Here is an 18,028-nt window from a genome sequence, read left to right as displayed (position 1 = left end):
CTTTCTAATGTCCCTGTGGCTCATCTAGGTACTAAGTTTCCACCTGTGTCCCCTTGTTCGTGTCCCACCCGTGCTGAAGAGTTTGTCTTTGTCCACCCTGTCAATTCCCCTGAGAATTTTGTAGGTGGTTATCATGTCTCCCCTTACTCTTCTGTTTTCCATGGATGTGAGGTTCAGCTCCTTTAGCCTTTCCTTAGCCTTGTGTGTGTGTGTGTGTGTGCTCACTTAGTTGTACTCACCTAGTTGTGTTTGCGGGGGTTGAGCTCTGGCTCTTTGGTCCCGCCTCTCAACTGTCAATCAACAGGTGTACAGATTCCTGAGCCTATTGGGCTCTATCATATCTACACTTGAAACTGTGTATGGAGTCAGCCTCCACCACATCACTTCCTAATGTGTGTGTGTGTGTGTTTGATAATATTCCAAAAGATGAAATAAACTTGGTGATATATATATATATATATATATATATATATATATATATATATATATATATATATATATATATATATATATATATATATATATATATATATACCTGTTATATTACATAGGGGTGATATGTTTCTCACCTCCTGATATTTGGGTGACCTTTCTCTAAGGCTCCGTCGTTCTCACAACCTTTTGCAGTTTTCATCACATTCTCACCAGACCCGTCGAGGGCGCCAGCCCGTGTTGTTCACCGACACATTGTTCAAATGCTGCCGGAAGGTGAACAAATTAGTTCATGTCTGAGACTGTGTGTTGTATCATTTGCAACTATCATCATCTATCCTCTGGATAAATTTTGGTTTAATACATCCTGTATTTATTTGTTAAAGTTAAAAAAATACACTTTGTGTTAATTGTAAAAATAAATCTGTGGAGAGAGCAGCCTGTCTGGAACAATATTACTGACCTGTTCATTTGTCATTCAGTAATGACAGTAGTGATTGACAGCCATATAGCAGTAATGACTAGCAGCCATATAGCAGAAATGACTGACAGCCATATAACTGTAATGATTGACAGCCATATAACACTAATGATTGACAGACATATAACACTAATGATTGACAGCCATATAACACTAATGATTGACAGCCATATAACACTAATGATTGACAGCCATATAACACTAATGATTGACAGCCATACAACACTAATGATTGACAGCCATACAACACTAAAGATTGACAGCCATACAACACTAAAGATTGACAGCCATATAACACTAATGATTGACAGCCATATAACACTAATGATTGACAGCCATATAACACTAATGATTGACAGCCACATAACACTAATGATTGACAGCCATACAACATACAAATGATCGACAAGTATTCAGACACACATCTGTGAGACACTATTGCCAATCAACATATTCCTAAAGCAAGTGGACGAGTTCAAGAAATAATAATCCAGAACCACCTTATCGACAGCGACAGTTGTGAGCTCAAGAGAACAAGCTCATTTAGCTCATTTAGCTCATTTTAGCTCATTTAGCTCATTCTAAATGAGCTCAAGCTCATTTAGAACGTTTGAGAGGTGTAAAGGGGGAAGGGAATTAGGAACATTAATATTACTGTATGTTCTCTTTCTCGTGTGTTATCTATTTAATGTATTTTCGTTAAAAAGTTCCTTTCCGTAAAGTTTAGTAACTTTGCTGCCCATGTTTCTTTCCGCCACGGAGGGGGGGGGGGGGGTTTCGAGGCCCACACTATCCTATATTTGAGGTCCTCCGTTATTAGCAGACTTGCTTGCTGTTGCTGCTCTACTAACTATGCGTTAACAAACAGTTCGTCAACAATAAATGTCAACAATCAATATGGCAACAATCGACCATACAGTCGTCAACAATCAATGTGTCAGTAATCAATCACATCAACAATCAATACATTAATTAAAAAAAAAACACGTCAATCAACATATAAACATTCAATATACCAACAATCAATACTCATCAATCACAATTATACACCAACAATCAACTCATCAAAAAGTCTGTTATGTCAAATTATTCGTTCAAAAATAGATAGGCATCCCTGACTATAACTAGCAAAGCCTAGTTATGGACCTAGTTATAGCCTCCTAGTTAGAACATATTACAAACAGTAAAAATAACAACAAAACCGTCAACAAATGTTGTAATGAATAACCAAAAATGAATAAAGATACTCTTGATGCCTGTTCATTAAAAATAAGTAATGGCGGCTTCACGTGGAGCTCTGAATGAGGATTTAAAATGGACTTTCCAACAATAATCTTCTTAGCTTTTGTAGTGACATGAAAAATGCCTTGTGGCTGGGACGGCATTCATTTCGGGACCCTGGCTATTGATGTCAGCTTTGTTAGTTGCGATAAATATATTCTATTTATCTATAAAAACAGTGCTATACCACATACTTTTAGATATAATTCTTGGTTGCAGTTTTATACCGATGTTCAGGGCGGAGGGAGAATGAACTGTTTTCAACAAAAGCTGTGAATGAATTATATATTTGTTTCTTGCATAAAAGGACCACGACTCGCTCTCCTGTATTTGTTATTTCATTTTAAAATACAATATATAGTCTGTGGTCGATATTGGTAAAGATGGGAAGGGTTGCCATGGTAACACATTTTATAGTGTCAGTTGCATATATGGCGCTGTTACTGGCACCTGACCCCACCTGGCCCTTCATGACCCCACCTGGTTCTTCATGACCCCACCTGGCCCTTCATGACCCCACCTGGCCCTTCATGACCCCACCTGGCCCTTCCCGACCAAACCTGGCCCTTCCCGACCCGACCTGGACCTTCCCGACCCCACCCGGCCCTTCCCGACCCCACCCGGCCCTTCATGACCCCACCTGGCCCTTCATGACCCCACCTGGTTCTTCATGACCCCACCTGGCCCTTCATGACCCCACCTGGCCCTTCATGACCCCACCTGGCCCTTCATGACCCCACCTGGCCCTTCATGACCCCACCTGGCCCTTCATGACCCCACCTGGTCCTTCATGACCTCACCTGGCCCTTCATGACCCCACCTGGCCCTTCATGACCTCACCTGGCCCTTCATGACCCCACCTGGCCCTTCATGACCCCACCTGACCCTTCATGACCCCACCTGGCCCTTCATGACCCCACCTGGCTCTTCATGACCCCACCTGGCCCTTCCCGACCCCACCTGGCCCTTCCCGACCCCACCCGGCCTTTCATGACCCCACCTGGCCCTTCATGACCCCACCCGGCCCTTCCCGACCCCACCTGGCCCTTCCCGACCCCACCCGGCATTTCATGACCCCACCTGGCCCTTCATGACCCCACCTGGCCCTTCATGACCCCACCTGGCCCTTCATGACCCCACCTGGCCCTTCATGACCCCACCTGGTCCTTTATGACCCCACCCGGCCCTTCATGACCCCACCCGGACCTTCATGACCCCACCTGGCCCTTCATGACCCCACACGGCCCTTCATGACCCCACCTGGCCCATCCCGACCCCACCTGGCCCTTCATGACCCCACCCGGCCCTTCATGACCCCACCCGGCCCTTCATGACCCACCTGGCCCTTCATGACCCCACCTGGCCCTTCATGACCCCACCTGGCCCATCCCGACCCCACCTGGCCCTTCATGACCCCACCCGGCCCTTCATGACCCCATCCGGCCCTTCATGACCCCACCCGGCCCTTCATGACCCCACCCGGCCCTTCATGACCCCACCCGGACCTTCATGACCCCACCCGGCCCTTCATGACCCCACCCGGCCCTTCATGACCCCACCTGGCCCTTCATGACCCCACCTGGCCCTTCATGACCCCACCTGGCCCTTTATGACCCCACACGGCTCTTCATGACCTCACCTGGCCCTTCATGACCCCACCTGGCCCTTCCCGACCCCACCCGGCCCTTCCCGACCCCACCCGGCCCTTCATGACCCCACCTGGCCCTTCATGACCCCACCTGGCCCTTCATGACCCCACCTGGCCCTTCATGACCCCACCTGGTCCTTTATGACCCCACCCGGCCCTTCATGACCCCACCTGGCCCTTCATGACCCCACCTGGCCCTTCATGACCCCACCTGGCCCTTCATGACCCCACCTGGTCCTTTATGACCCCACCCGGCCCTTCATGACCCCACCTGGCCCTTCATGACCCCACCTGGCCCTTCATGACCCCACCTGGTCCTTTATGACCCCACCCGGCCCTTCATGACCCCACCTGGCCCTTCATGACCCCAAACGGCCCTTCCCTACCCCACCCGGCCCTTCATGACCCCACCCGGCCGTTCCTGACCCCACCCGGCCCTTCCCGACCCCACCCGGCCCTTCCCGACCCCACCCGGCCCTTCATGACCCCACCTGGCCCTTCCCGACCCCACCCGGCCCTTCATGACCCCACCTGGCCCTTCATGACCCCACCCGGCCCTTCCCGACTCCACCCGGCCCTTCCCGACCAAACCTGGCCCTTCATGACCCCACCCGGCCCTTCCCGACTCCACCCGGCCCTTTCCAACCCCACCCGGCCCTTCCCGACCCCACCTGGACCTTCCCGACCCCATCCGGCCCTTCCCGACCCCACCCGGCCCTTCATGACCCCACCCGGCCCTTCCCGACCCTACCTGGCCCTTCATGACCCCACCCGGCCCTTCATAACCCCACTCGGCCCTTCATGACCCCATCCGGCCATTCCTGACCCCACTTGGCCCTTCATGACCCCACCCGGCCCTTCATGACCCCACCCGGCCCTTCCCGACTCCACCCGGCCCTCTCCGACCCCACCCGGCCCTTCCCGACCCCACCTGGACCTTCCTGACCCCACCCGGCCCTTCATTACCCCACCCGGCCCTTCCCGACTCCACCCGGCCCTTCATGACCCCACCTGGTCCTTTATGACCTCACCCGGCCCTTCATGACCCCACCTGGCCCTTCATGACCCCAAACGGCCCTTCACGACCCCACCCGGCCCTTCCCGACCCCACCCGGGCCTTCATGACCCCACCTGGCCCTTCCCGACCCCACCCGGCCCTTCATGACCCCACCTGGCCCTTCATGACCCCACCCGGCCCTTCCCGACTCCACCCGGCCCTTCCCGACCCCACCTGGCCCTTTATGACCCCACCCGGCCCTTCATGACCCCACCTGGCCCTTTATGACCCCACCCGGCCCTTCATGACCCCACCCGGCCCTTCCCGACCCCACCCGGTCCTTCCCGACCCCACCCGGTCCTTCCCGACCCCACCCGGCCCTTCATGACCCCACCCTGCCCTTCCCGACTCCACCCGACCCTTTCCGACCCCACCCGGTCCTTCCCGACCCCACCCGGTCCTTCCCGACCCCACCCGGCCCTTCCCGACCCCACCCGGTCCTTCCCGATGGCCAAAATAAACATGTGAACATATAAACCAAGATGTTGATTTATAGTGATGATTATGAGTCGTGTTAGTGATGATACCAATGGTGATGATACCTATGATGATACCAATGGTGATGATACCAATGGTGATGATACCAATGGTGATGATACCAATGATGATACCAATGGTGATGATACCAATGATGATACCAATGGTGATGATACCAATGGTGATGATACCAATGATGATACCAATGGTGATGATACCAATGGTGATGATACCAATGATGATACCAATGGTGATGATACCAATGATGATACCAATGGTGATGATACCAATGATGATACCAATGGTGATGATACCAATGATGATACCAATGGTGATGATACCAATGATGATACCAATGGTGATGATACCAATGGTGATGATACGAATGGTGATGATACCAATGATGATACCAATGGTGATGATACCAATGATGATACCAATGGTGATGATACCTATGATGATACCAATGGTGATGATACCAATGGTGATGATACCAATGATGATACCAATGGTGATGATACCAATGGTGATGATACCAATGGTGATGATACCAATGGTGATGATACCAATGATGATACCAATGGTGATGATACCAATGATGATACCAATGGTGATGATACCAATGGTGATGATACCAATGATGATACCAATGGTGATGATACCAATGGTGATGATACCAATGATGATACCAATGGTGATGATACCAATGATGATACCAATGGTGATGATACCAATGATGATACCAATGGTGATGATACCAATGATGATACCAATGGTGATGATACCAATGATGATACCAATGGTGATGATACCAATGGTGATGATACCAATGATGATACCAATGGTGATGATACCAATGGTGATGATACCAATGATGATACCAATGGTGATGATACCAATGGTGATACCAATGGTGATGATACCAATGATGATACCAATGGTGATGATACCTATGGTGTTGATACGAATGGTGATGATACCAATGATGATACCAATGGTGATGATACCAATGGTGATGATACCAATGGTGATGATACCTATGGTGATGATACCAATGGTGATGATACCAATGATGATACCAATGGTGATGATACCTATGGTGATGATACCAATGGTGATGATACCAATGATGATACCAATGGTGATGATACCAATGGTGATGATACCAATGGTGATGATACCAATGATGATACCAATGGTGATGATACCAATGGTGATGATACCAATGGTTCCGGGTTACCTGTGTGACAACCTTCAACAGGTTGGTTGTCCCTGTGGAAGGCCTTATCCATCAAGTCCTCTGAACTTGATGGAGAAGACCTTTTCCTCCCCAAGGCTGAATCATTGCTCCTTCAGACTGTTCCAACATGGCCTCCAGTAGCAAGCCGTCTCCCCCACCAGTACACAACCCAGCCCCCACCAGTAGACAACACAGCCCCCACCAGTATACAACCCAGCCCCCACCAGTAGACAACCCAGCCCCCACCAGTACTCAACCCAGCCTCCACCAGTAGACAACCCAGCCCCCACCAGTATACAACCCAGCCCCCACCAGTAGACAACCCAGCCCCCACCAGTACTCAACCCAGCCTCCACCAGTAGACAACCCAGCCCCCACCAGTAGACAACACAGCCCCCACCAGTAGACAACCCAGCCCCCACCAGTACTCAACCCAGCCTCCACCAGTAGACAACCCAGCCCCCACCAGTAGACAACACAGCCCCCACCAGTAGACAACCCAGCCCCCACCAGTAGACAACACAGCCCCCACCAGTAGACAACACAGCCCCCCACCAGTACACAACACAGCCCCCACCAGTAGACAACACAGCCCCCACCAGTAGACAACACAGCCCCCACCAGTAGACAACCCAGCCCCCACCAGTAGACAACACAGCCCCCACCAGTATACAACCCAGCCCCCACCAGTAGACAACCCAGCCCCCACCAGTAGACAACACAGCCCCCACCAGTAGACAACACAGCCCCCACCAGTACACAACACAGCCCCCACTAGTAGACAACACAGCCCCCACCAGTAGACAACACAGCCCCCATCAGTAGACAACCCAGCCCCCACCAGTAGACAACACAGCCCCCATCAGTAGACAACCCAGCCCCCACCAGTACACAACACAGCCCCCACCAGTAGACAACCCAGCCCCCACCAGTAGACAACCCAGCCCCCACCAGTAGACAACACAGCCCCCACCAGTAGACAACACAGCCCCCTCACTAACCTCACCCCTATAACAAGGTACCCCCTGAGAGCGGCCACCAGCAAGGCGGCCACCAGCGCTCCACATAGTCCCATGTAATTAGTATGTAGATGTGCACTCCGCCTGCCCTCAACCTGGCCGGGATTATGTATATGAAAGAGAGGGCGGAGCTGCCAGCCGGCGGGGCGGAGTTCGAGGACAAGTTGATGTAGATTACCGGTGGTGGTGGTCGGTGGTGGTGGTCGGTGGTGGTCGGTGGTGGTGGTCGGTGGTGGTGGTGGTCGCTGGTGGTCGGTGGTGGTGGTCGGTGGTGGTGGTCGGTGGTGGTGGTGGTCGGTGGTGGTCGGTGGTGGTGGTCGGTGGTGGTGGTGGTCGGTGGTGGTGGTCGGTGGTGGTGGTGGTCGCTGGTGGTGGTGGTCGCTGGTGGTGGTGGTCGCTGGTGGTGGTGGTCGCTGGTGGTGATGGTAGTCGGTGGTGGTGGATTATATTATAATATATATATTATGTATATAATATATATATATATAAATATATATATATATATATATATATATATATATATATATATATATATATATATATATATATATATATATATATATAAATGGTGGTAGGAGTTGACAATATGCAAGAGCACACGCGGTTTCCCACAAGGGTCGCTCTAGTGCCTTTTATTCTCTTCCCCAAGGCTTAAGGGTCCTCACTTAAATGGGAGTTTTGCATTTTGTGTACTTTGTAGACTGCACACAAACCAGCTCCATTACGGAAGAAATGTGTGTGGTTCGCGGGTGTTCCACAGAACCTTCACAATACCCAGAGTTACCTGCCCTACAGATGAATTACCGGTAAACAAGAGAGGTAATGATCCAGATATACATATTCCTGTTGTGCGAGCAGAGGAATTTGGATACATTTTGGCAACAGACCGGTGACCAAAAATACTGACACTTCATCAATTCGGAAATCTTGTTAATGGCAAATACCACAATATTATTTAGTTCATGAGAGCCAATATGTGACGTAGATTGTCAGGCTTCGTGGTGTACACGTTGACCACCGTAACTCAAACACATCAAATTCCTATTCAATAGACAATTAGGAAATTAATGTAACCAGTAAAAACTATTAAAATAGCAATGATGCTATACGTAAAAAAAGCGTCGACCTTGGAACATCTCGGCTGCACGATGCATGCAGCAGCATTATAATGTTTTAATGCAGGAAAGTGAGTAATTATCAGAAGTCACCAAACCAGGAAGACTGTGAGGCTACCTTTGGCAATGTTAAAAGGCGACTGTGTATTGCTAATAACCTTTCCTTTAGAGCCCAATAACCTCCACTTGTCTCGGCCTAAAAATATCAGGGTTACCAAGACAGTTTTCTACTTCCTCAGATAACACCGTTTATTTCTGGGTGTAAATCTCTCAGGTCTTGACTGCGAGTCCACTGCATCTTTTTATACGCAAATCACTATTTGCTCTCATGTTTTTGATGATATCCTCATAAAAAATCCAAAATTTCCAAGGTACGCCAAGGTATCATTCTGACCGAAACACCGCGTATTAGTTGCTTTACAAGGATGTAAACACCATATGCAGGCGATGAGTCACAATAACGTGGCTGAAGTATGATGACGAATGTATGAAGTATGTATGATGAGAATGGTCCAGGACGGACCGAAACGTCGTCGTCTCTTCAATTTCTAGTGTGTGGTCTGGTCAACAATGTAAACACCATGCTATGTATCCTCACAAACCCAATGTACCTTTTTGTATATAAATAAAAAATAAATAAATTATTAACGTAATAAGGTTAAGGTTCATCAAGCAGCAATATTCGTTCTCACAGTTCCGACAATTTGACTTGAAAACGAGGAATATCCCCACAACGACGGAACACATTATTATTATTATTATTATTAGCAACTTTATTGACAAGATTAATATACAGTTTTACCTAATGGATAATTCAGTTAGGTCTTATTGCAGAGAGGATGCTGCATATGTTTCCTACTATACAGAACAGAAGATCGTATATAAGACAATAGGTCTAAACTGTTGATTTAAACACACATTTTATATATAATGAGATTATAATCTACTGCATCATATTATACATTTTTTAATTTACAAATTTGTAAATTCAACTTTCTATTATTCAGTCACACAAGTCAAGGATGTATTCATAAGACACGCAGCTTGGTAAAAAATTATGAACAAACAAATTAAGGATTAATTGTAATAATGTCTTCGAGTACACCAGATTTAAATTATTACAAAAGTTGATTATTCAATAGGCTACAAGGTCTAAAATCTGTTGCAGTTTCACATTCAATAATGTAGTGTTCAAGTGAACGTTTCAGGCTCTAATCTCTGTTCGTCACAGAAAATACAGCCTGAATATTCTGGTAGTGGGTCAGCCTCACTAACCTGCCAGATGTGTCTATAGCCAAGGCGAATTCGCGCACTAACTACATTACATTGACTGGTCCTGTTACTGTGCTGACCAAACAAATAACTGATTACAAAAGTTATCATGGCTTTCAGGACACTGGACATTTCTTAATTCTTCTAAATCTGAAGCCATGATTTTAAATTGGACGTTTTTAATAATTGCATTAAATAGTTTAAAGTCCCATTCTGTATTTTCTTATAGCAAGCCTCATTGGCCAATCAATCTACAACGTTATTTTCTAACTCTAGAATGATTTGTAATCCACAGACATTAAATGCAAAAGTATTATAATTGGCAAACATCACATTCCCTTCAATATTACAAGCTACTTCAGATATTAATTGTGATGGGTTATTTAAAGACTGCAGTGCACTTTAAGATTAAAAGAAAATCCCTTCCACCTGCATTTAGTTTAAGATTTTAGTAGCTAGATTAATACCTAATAACTCAATGTGTTGTTTTGCTTGCCCAGTTATTTTTGCTTTATACTTATAGACTCACAATTCATCTAACATTGGAGAAATGTATTAACGTTTTGCTCTGCTTATGCAAAATATAAATGTTTTGCTCTGTGGTAAACAAAAATAATAATAATCTCAGGCCATCATATTATAAACTCTGTAGCAATATTTTTAACATTAAAGCGCCAGTTGAACATGGATGTTCCTTTCTGTGACTGAACATCGAGTAGTGAGCTCTTGAAGGTCACTGCCATGTACGGGCTCTCACATTACGTCACTGAACTTGTTGTTATAGATTCAGCTACTCGGAACAAGTTCCAAGTAGCACGGGCTATGGTGAGCCCGTAACTTACCTGGCACAGGAGCGGTGCAAATAGCACGGGCTATGGTGAGCCCGTAGTGGACTTACCTGGCACAGGAGCGGTGCTCGTCACTGAACTCCATGCGCATGTCTTTATATTTCACCACTCCACCATAAAATTACCGGTCTCTATTGGTTTAAATGGGCCACGTGATTCAATGACGGAAATAACCTCAGATTTCCATTGAACATTGTCTATTCTTGTCACGTAAAAACAAAAATTTTACACCAGAAATAAACTATATTTTACTACAAAACTATCACATCTTAATAAACAAAAGAAAACATGCATCGTCATAAGAGCAACCCCTCTTAAACTCAAACGACAATATTAAATTAGCCAGGAATGTACCTTAAAATAAAGTAATATTAAAGTAATATATTAATATTAAAGTAATAAACGAGGACAAGTAATATTAAAAGTAGCTAGGAATTTACCTTAAAGTAGAGTAATGACAACAATAGTCTTGACACAAAGGCTAAGTCCTTCGTTTCTAATATTTGAGACAGATCCAATCTTCGTCAGTATTATCTGAGGTGGATATCATCCTCTCCAATAAAAGCTGAGATGAATCTCATAATCTCCAGTATTAGCTGAGGTGGATCCCATCTTCTTTAGTAATAGCTGAGACACATTCCGTCCTCTCAAATAACAGCTGAGGCGAATCCCGTAAATAGCTTAACGTCTCTCCACTGAATAATTCCTTTGTTAGTCTTCGCTAGGTATCTATAACGACTCGTACGACCTCTTCCCGAGGACGTAGTAGCTGTTCACCTCGTTGACGTTAGTGAAATTTTGTGGAAATTCTCAGGGGAATGCTAATACTAAGTATTTGTAAAGGTCAGACCAGTAAATTCTGGGATGTGAAACAAATGGGTTTATAAGCGGGTTGTTGTGATGGGTAGCCTAGTGCTGGTGCCTATAAGTATCCTGTTGTGATGTGTAGCCTAGTGCTAGTGCCTATAAGTATCCTGTTGTGACGGGTAGCCTAGTGCTAGTGCCTATAAGTATCCTGTTGTGATGGGTAGCCTAGTGCTAGTGTCTACAAGCGGGTTGTTGTGATGGGTAGCCTAGTGCTAGTGCCTATAAGTATCCTGTTGTGATGGGTAGCCTAGTGCTAGTACCTATAAGTATCCTGTTGTGATGGGTAGCCTAGTGCTAGTACCTATAAGTATCCTGTTGTGATGGGTAGCCTAGTGCTAGTGTCTATAAGCGGGTTGGTGTGATGGTAGCCTAGCGCTAGTGGATAAAGCAGTTTATTGCCCTTTCTCGTTTATTGCTTTCTGGATCGTTGGATAGCTTAATTTTCTTAAAAGAATTCACGAGTTAACATGTACACTTGTACTCGCGGAAGGGTCGTGAGAGCGTACTGGGGAGATGTCAATGCTGTTTTGATAGTCAAAATGGAATGATAACATTGATTTGGATGATTTAGGAAACGCGCACACGACTAAAAACTTGCAGATCTAAGAATGTGTCTCATCCCACTAGAGACAAACTAATAAAATTGTTAAATTGTCTCTCAAAACATCTGCCAAAGCTAAGGATCACACACACACAAAAAAAAAATACCGGACTTTCATACCATCAGCAAACGCAGCAAATTCCTTAGACAACCAAATTAAGATCTTTCTCCCTCGACACTCCGCCGATGGATGCCGGAGACACGTGAGAGGATGTAAGGCCCGGCGGTGAGGCTGCCGCGTCTTGAATTATCATCCTGCATCATAGCATCCTGGAATTTTTGTGTTGATCTTAAGGAATCCTGACGGAGGGAGAGGACCAGTTGGCGGACGTCGGCTCTTCCCGGCTGACGCTTTCTTGGTCTTGCTGGGAGGAGAACACTTGTGTGACACTCCTTTATTGACACTTGGCGCTGCTGTATTCACCTAATTGTGCTTGCGAGGGTTGAGCTCTGGCTCTTTGGTCCTGTCAATCAACAGGTGTACAGGTTCCTGAGCCTACTGGGCTCTATCATATCTACACGTGAAACTGTGTATGGAGTCAGCCTCCACCACATCACTTCCTAATGCATTCCATTTGTCAACCACTCTGACACTAAAAAAGTTCTTTCTAATATCTCTGTGGCTCATTTGGGCACTCAGTTTCCACCTGTGTGCCCCTTGTGTTAAATAGACTGTCTTTATCTACCTATCTGTGTGCGTGTACCTTTCTACATGTGTTTCTATCTATTTTTCTGACCATATGTTTGTCTGCGCGTCAAAGGAATAATTACCTTAAGATTTCAAACTAAGCAAACCATTTACCTGAACACGACCCTGGTAGTTTCCAGAGGGTAGTTTCACTGTATATAACACCTCATATAAAGAGCTAGGCCATGTTTGGTCTCTCCACCAATACATAGGCACTTCTGTAGTCCTGTAGTCACATTGCTCGGAACCACTCATATAAAAAATATGTTTTGGTAGTCATGAGTTGATCATAAATGAACCAACCGGTTTATCAAGACGATAACAACACCCAGCGTCCTCCAGGCGACTGTCAGTCGGGGACCCGCAACGATAATAATGTTATCAATTGCTTTAGGAAAGTTGAATGTGTTCATACAGTCGCTTCTGTTATTTATTTCATTTTTGTTGTTATTGTTGTTGCAATTATTAATATTATTAATAGTAGTAGTAGTTTATTGCCCTTTCTCGTATGCGTAGGCTTTCTGGATCGTTGGGGAGCTTAATTTTCTTAGAAGAATTCACGAGTTAACATGTACACTTGTACTCGCGGAAGGGTCGTGAGAGCGTACGTCTTATTAGTAATTACAAAGAGTAATCACACTAACGTAATGTAACAATGACTAAATCCGTAGCATCTGTGTTGAGTATAACGGAGCCAGCCAATAACCTCACTTACTGGTTAATGGCTGGCCGTTATTAAGCAAATATATACAGAAACCACAGTTCTGCTGTGTAATCTTCAGTACAATTACTAGAGATCTAAACGTTTGACCATTTAGATATCACGAACTCAAGGACGTTATCCTCTATGTTATGCTGCAAAACTCTGAAACGCCGCCACCACCTGCTATCAGAGAGTAAATCCCTCAATTGACGGGAAGCAGGGTACCGTCAATTAAGCATACCACGAAACTGTATACCCAATTATACGGAAAGGGAGGACAAAGCTTTACGTAAAGTGTGGTAACTAAAACAAGGGGGGGTAGAAATAGCCTAAGCTACTCTATGCCTTTGAGATGTATTTCTTTCTTGTCTCAATAAACATATTTGAACTTGAACTTGAAGTAAAACAAAGTATAAAGGGATTATCTTAGTAATTAAATAAATGCTTGTAGGCTGGTAGACAGAGCCTTAGTCTTAAGCATGTGGTCTTAAGTCTTAAGCATTACATCACAATGTGATTGTGATGTAAAATAACGGTTGGGGGAGTTAATTGTATTAACACCATAATCTCCTATACAAAATTTATTGAAAATTAAAGGTTATCAAATAAAAATTATTAAAACCCTATCAGAACACTTTCCTAACAATATTATACTAACGGAGGCAAATTGGTAATTTAACTATTACAATTAATATGGATTCCTACATTATACTTTAACCAGAACACAGAACATTTACCTTAAATACCACAGGCTGACCAGTTGGTCAGTCTTGCCCTCTGAGAGATGTTGAACCCGGGATGACCTCAACACACACTGCCTAACCCTCGTTCCACCAAGCCCTGCCTGACCTCCCAGTGGCATGACCCGAGGGTAGTTGCCACATTAATCTTTGAAATTAATAACTAAAATCCAGTATTTGTCACTAAAGGTGACTTCTAGTTTCAAAACAAATGGGAATTATCTAGATACTCGAGCCAGGCTAATTACAATATTCAGTAGCACTTGTATTACACTAATTTACATGATTTAACAAATACGTTGGTAGGTATCTATTTTCCAGTGAGTAGGTATCTATTTTCCAGTGAGTAGGTATCTATTTTCCAGTGGCGACACATGTGTCTTACATATATAAATCTTACTGACGTCAACCATCTCTTTGATACCATCCAAGACTTATTCCTTATTCTCAAATGACATTAATTTTTAACATAAGAACTTAACCATGACTGATAATTCCTCCTAATTCTGCAATACATTCATAATACTCCTAGTTTGAAGACCTGACACAGGAGGTGGTTGGCGCCACTGTTTTCTACACTAACCCCTAGGGGAAGGGATAACCGTTCCCTAGCTAGTCAGCGTCCAGATTCACGAAGCAGTTACGCGAACACTTGCGAAGCTGTACATCTTTTCTCAATCTTTGGTGGCTTTGTTTACAATTATTAAACAGTTAATGAGCTCCGAAGCACCAGGAGGCTGTTTATAACAATAACAATAGTTGATTGGCAAGGTTTCGGGCTTGTAAACTGTTTAATATATGTAACCAAAGCCGTCAAAGATTGAGGAAAGATGTACACGTTCGTAAGTACTTGCGTAACTGCTTCGTGAATCTGGCCCCAGGTCACTACCAACTCACTCTCAAAATTTCATGTTAGATTGTATGGACTTTTAATATTAACAGTCCTGTTACATGAGGATGTGCAGTGGGAACACCCTATACACAGGTTCAAATACTCATGTTCGAAGCCTCCTATGGATTTTGTTTCATTATTATAATTACTACTACTACTACTACTACTACTACTATTACTATTACTACTACTACTACTACTACTACTACTACTACTACTACTACTACTACTACTACTACTACTACTACTAGCTTGCAAACTTGAAAGTAATCTCGAACCAGTGACTTGTAACAAAAGCAATTTGTCAAATTATAATACAGAATTTACGTTGCTGGGATAATTACCACTATTAGGCTATTAGTAGATGATATTGTTAGTACCTAGCGCTGATGAGTTGTGGTGAGTTGTATTGTAGTGGTGGTTGTGATGAGCTCACAACCGCTACCATGAGTTGTGGTGTTGTATGGTAGTGGTGGTTGTGATGAGCTCACAACCGCTACCATGAGTTGTGGTGTTGTATAGTAGTGGTGGTTGTGATGAGCTCACAACCGCTACCATGAGTTGTGGTGTTGTATGGTAGTGGTGGTTGTGATGAGCTCACAACCGCTACCATGAGTTGTGGTGTTGTATGGTAGTGGTGGTTGTGATGAGCTCACAACCGCTACCATGAGTTGTGGTGTTGTATAGTAGTGGTGGTTGTGATGAGCTCACAACCGCTACCATGAGTTGTGGTGTTGTATGGTAGTGGTGGTTGTGATGAGCTCACAACCGCTACCATGAGTGAGTGTACACGGAGGTCTGCCCCAGCGAGGCAGGCGTGGACCCACCTGGCCTCAACATACTGATTATTCCTCATCGTAGCCTATATAGGTACAACTAGGCCTATCTGAGACACTATTTTATAGTCCATGTAAAATGATAATATTATTAACAGCGATCTATTCTGGAAAAAAATATTTTAATTTACAAAAAAATCGCTCTAGGTATTTTTCCGAGAAATTGTCTGCTGTAAGTAGACAACCAGGAGCACCATGCACCTTAGCGTGTCCAGTACTATAGCCGCTAGACCACAACTGACTGTACAAAAATGGTTGTAGTCGTGAGACTATTTACCCAACACCCGACAGCACTTGGTGGTCAACTTGGGCACAGAAATATCATCGAATCACATCAATTGTTTAGGCTACGTGAGCAACACAAATGTAAATAAGCTTGAATAGTTCCCAAGCCAATTATATATATATATATATATATATATATATATATATATATATATATATATATATATATATATATATATATATATATATAAAATTTGTGTGTGTATGTACTCACCTAGTTGTGCTTGCGGGGGTTGAGCTTTCGCTCTTTGGTCCGAAATATTTTGTGTGTGTTTTGTGTAAAAACAATGAGTGGAATAAATATATACACGCATGTAAATGCATAAAATACATACACAGACACGCATACGCACAATTATACACATCAACGCATAATTCACCAAGTGGAGGAAGAGAGAGAGAGAGAGAGAGAGAGAGAGAGAGCAGACGCACCAACAATTTTATGCTCGTAACCCATAACGCTGATAATTGGGCAGGCAGTTGATTCCTGAAGTAATTACATGGAAGATCAAGGTCGTAACTCACGCATGCGCCCACACCTGCCCCTGGTTCAGGGGGCGGGGGGGAGGTTAAGTGTAAGGGGGGAAGAGGAAGGGCCGTTAAAAATGAGGGGGCGCAAGGATGGGGCGTTCTGTTGCATCATCAACAGTAACGCTGCCGTTAACAGACTACTGAATTATTCAGCTGTTGATTAAAGCTTGTTTTTTTTTCTCTTTTAACGGTCTTGTTGGAGCCAGTAATTAAATAATACTCTTCTATATATTAGTTCAGATATATTTTGGGGTATACTATACCGTAATGTGGTATACATCGCGGTTATACACCCGCGTCTCTCCCTACCTCTTACCTTAGGACCCCTTCCTCCCCACCTCTTACCTCAGCTTTGTCTTGAGAGACCTATGAAGGGCCAAGCCATCGTTGCTTGCCTATCATATATATGTGGGCTGCGAGTTTTGGTTTAGGCTATTGGTTTTGAGCAGCGTTTCTGATGGGCTGCGTTACTGATGGGCTGTTACTGATGGGCTGTGTTACTGATGGGCTGTGTTACTGATGGGCTGTGCTACTGATGAGCTGTGTTACTGACTTATTCTTTTCACGTTGATCTATACAAAGAGGAAAAACAAAAATGTTTCCTTCGTTCCCCTTCTCCTCTACGTAGATCTGGACTCAAGTCTCTTGGATTCTGTCTCCGAGGTTAAGAAGACTTAAATCTATGATTGAAACGAATTCTCAGAGGACTCTGGCTCTAGACGAGACCCAGACATTCGAATCAAGTAGACAGAGTGACGGCAAATTATCTGGAAATGCAAACCTTTCCCAAGTGGACAGATTTGACCAGTAATGCAGCCGACCTACATCAACCATAGACAGTCATCGACATACCATACAATCTTGGAGACAGGGAATCAATTGTAGTAGCCTGTATTACACTGTATTACACTGGGGGCGCAGCTACAGTTACAACAGATCATCATGAATGCAGACGTTTCAGAATGTAGATAAAGAAGCATTACTACAGTAGAGGATACAGTATAGATAATACAGT

The 18,028-nt window shown here is 44.7% G+C and overlaps 1 protein-coding gene across 1 annotated transcript; it reads left to right on the top strand.

The window, feature by feature from the left end:
- Nucleotides 1–5,403: 5,403 nt before the first annotated feature.
- LOC123755987 (dentin sialophosphoprotein-like) lies at nucleotides 5,404–6,624 on the top strand. Its single transcript, XM_045739004.2, has one exon. The coding sequence runs from the start codon at nucleotides 5,404–5,406 to the stop codon at nucleotides 6,622–6,624; it is 1,221 nt and encodes a 406-aa protein (XP_045594960.2).
- Nucleotides 6,625–18,028: the final 11,404 nt, after the last annotated feature.

The sequence above is a fragment of the Procambarus clarkii genome, chromosome 55 (assembly GCF_040958095.1).
Source record: "Procambarus clarkii isolate CNS0578487 chromosome 55, FALCON_Pclarkii_2.0, whole genome shotgun sequence".
NCBI lineage: Eukaryota > Metazoa > Arthropoda > Malacostraca > Decapoda > Cambaridae > Procambarus > Procambarus clarkii.
The sequence above is the reverse complement of the archived record's forward strand: the minus strand, read 5'-3'. Positions and strand labels throughout refer to the sequence as shown.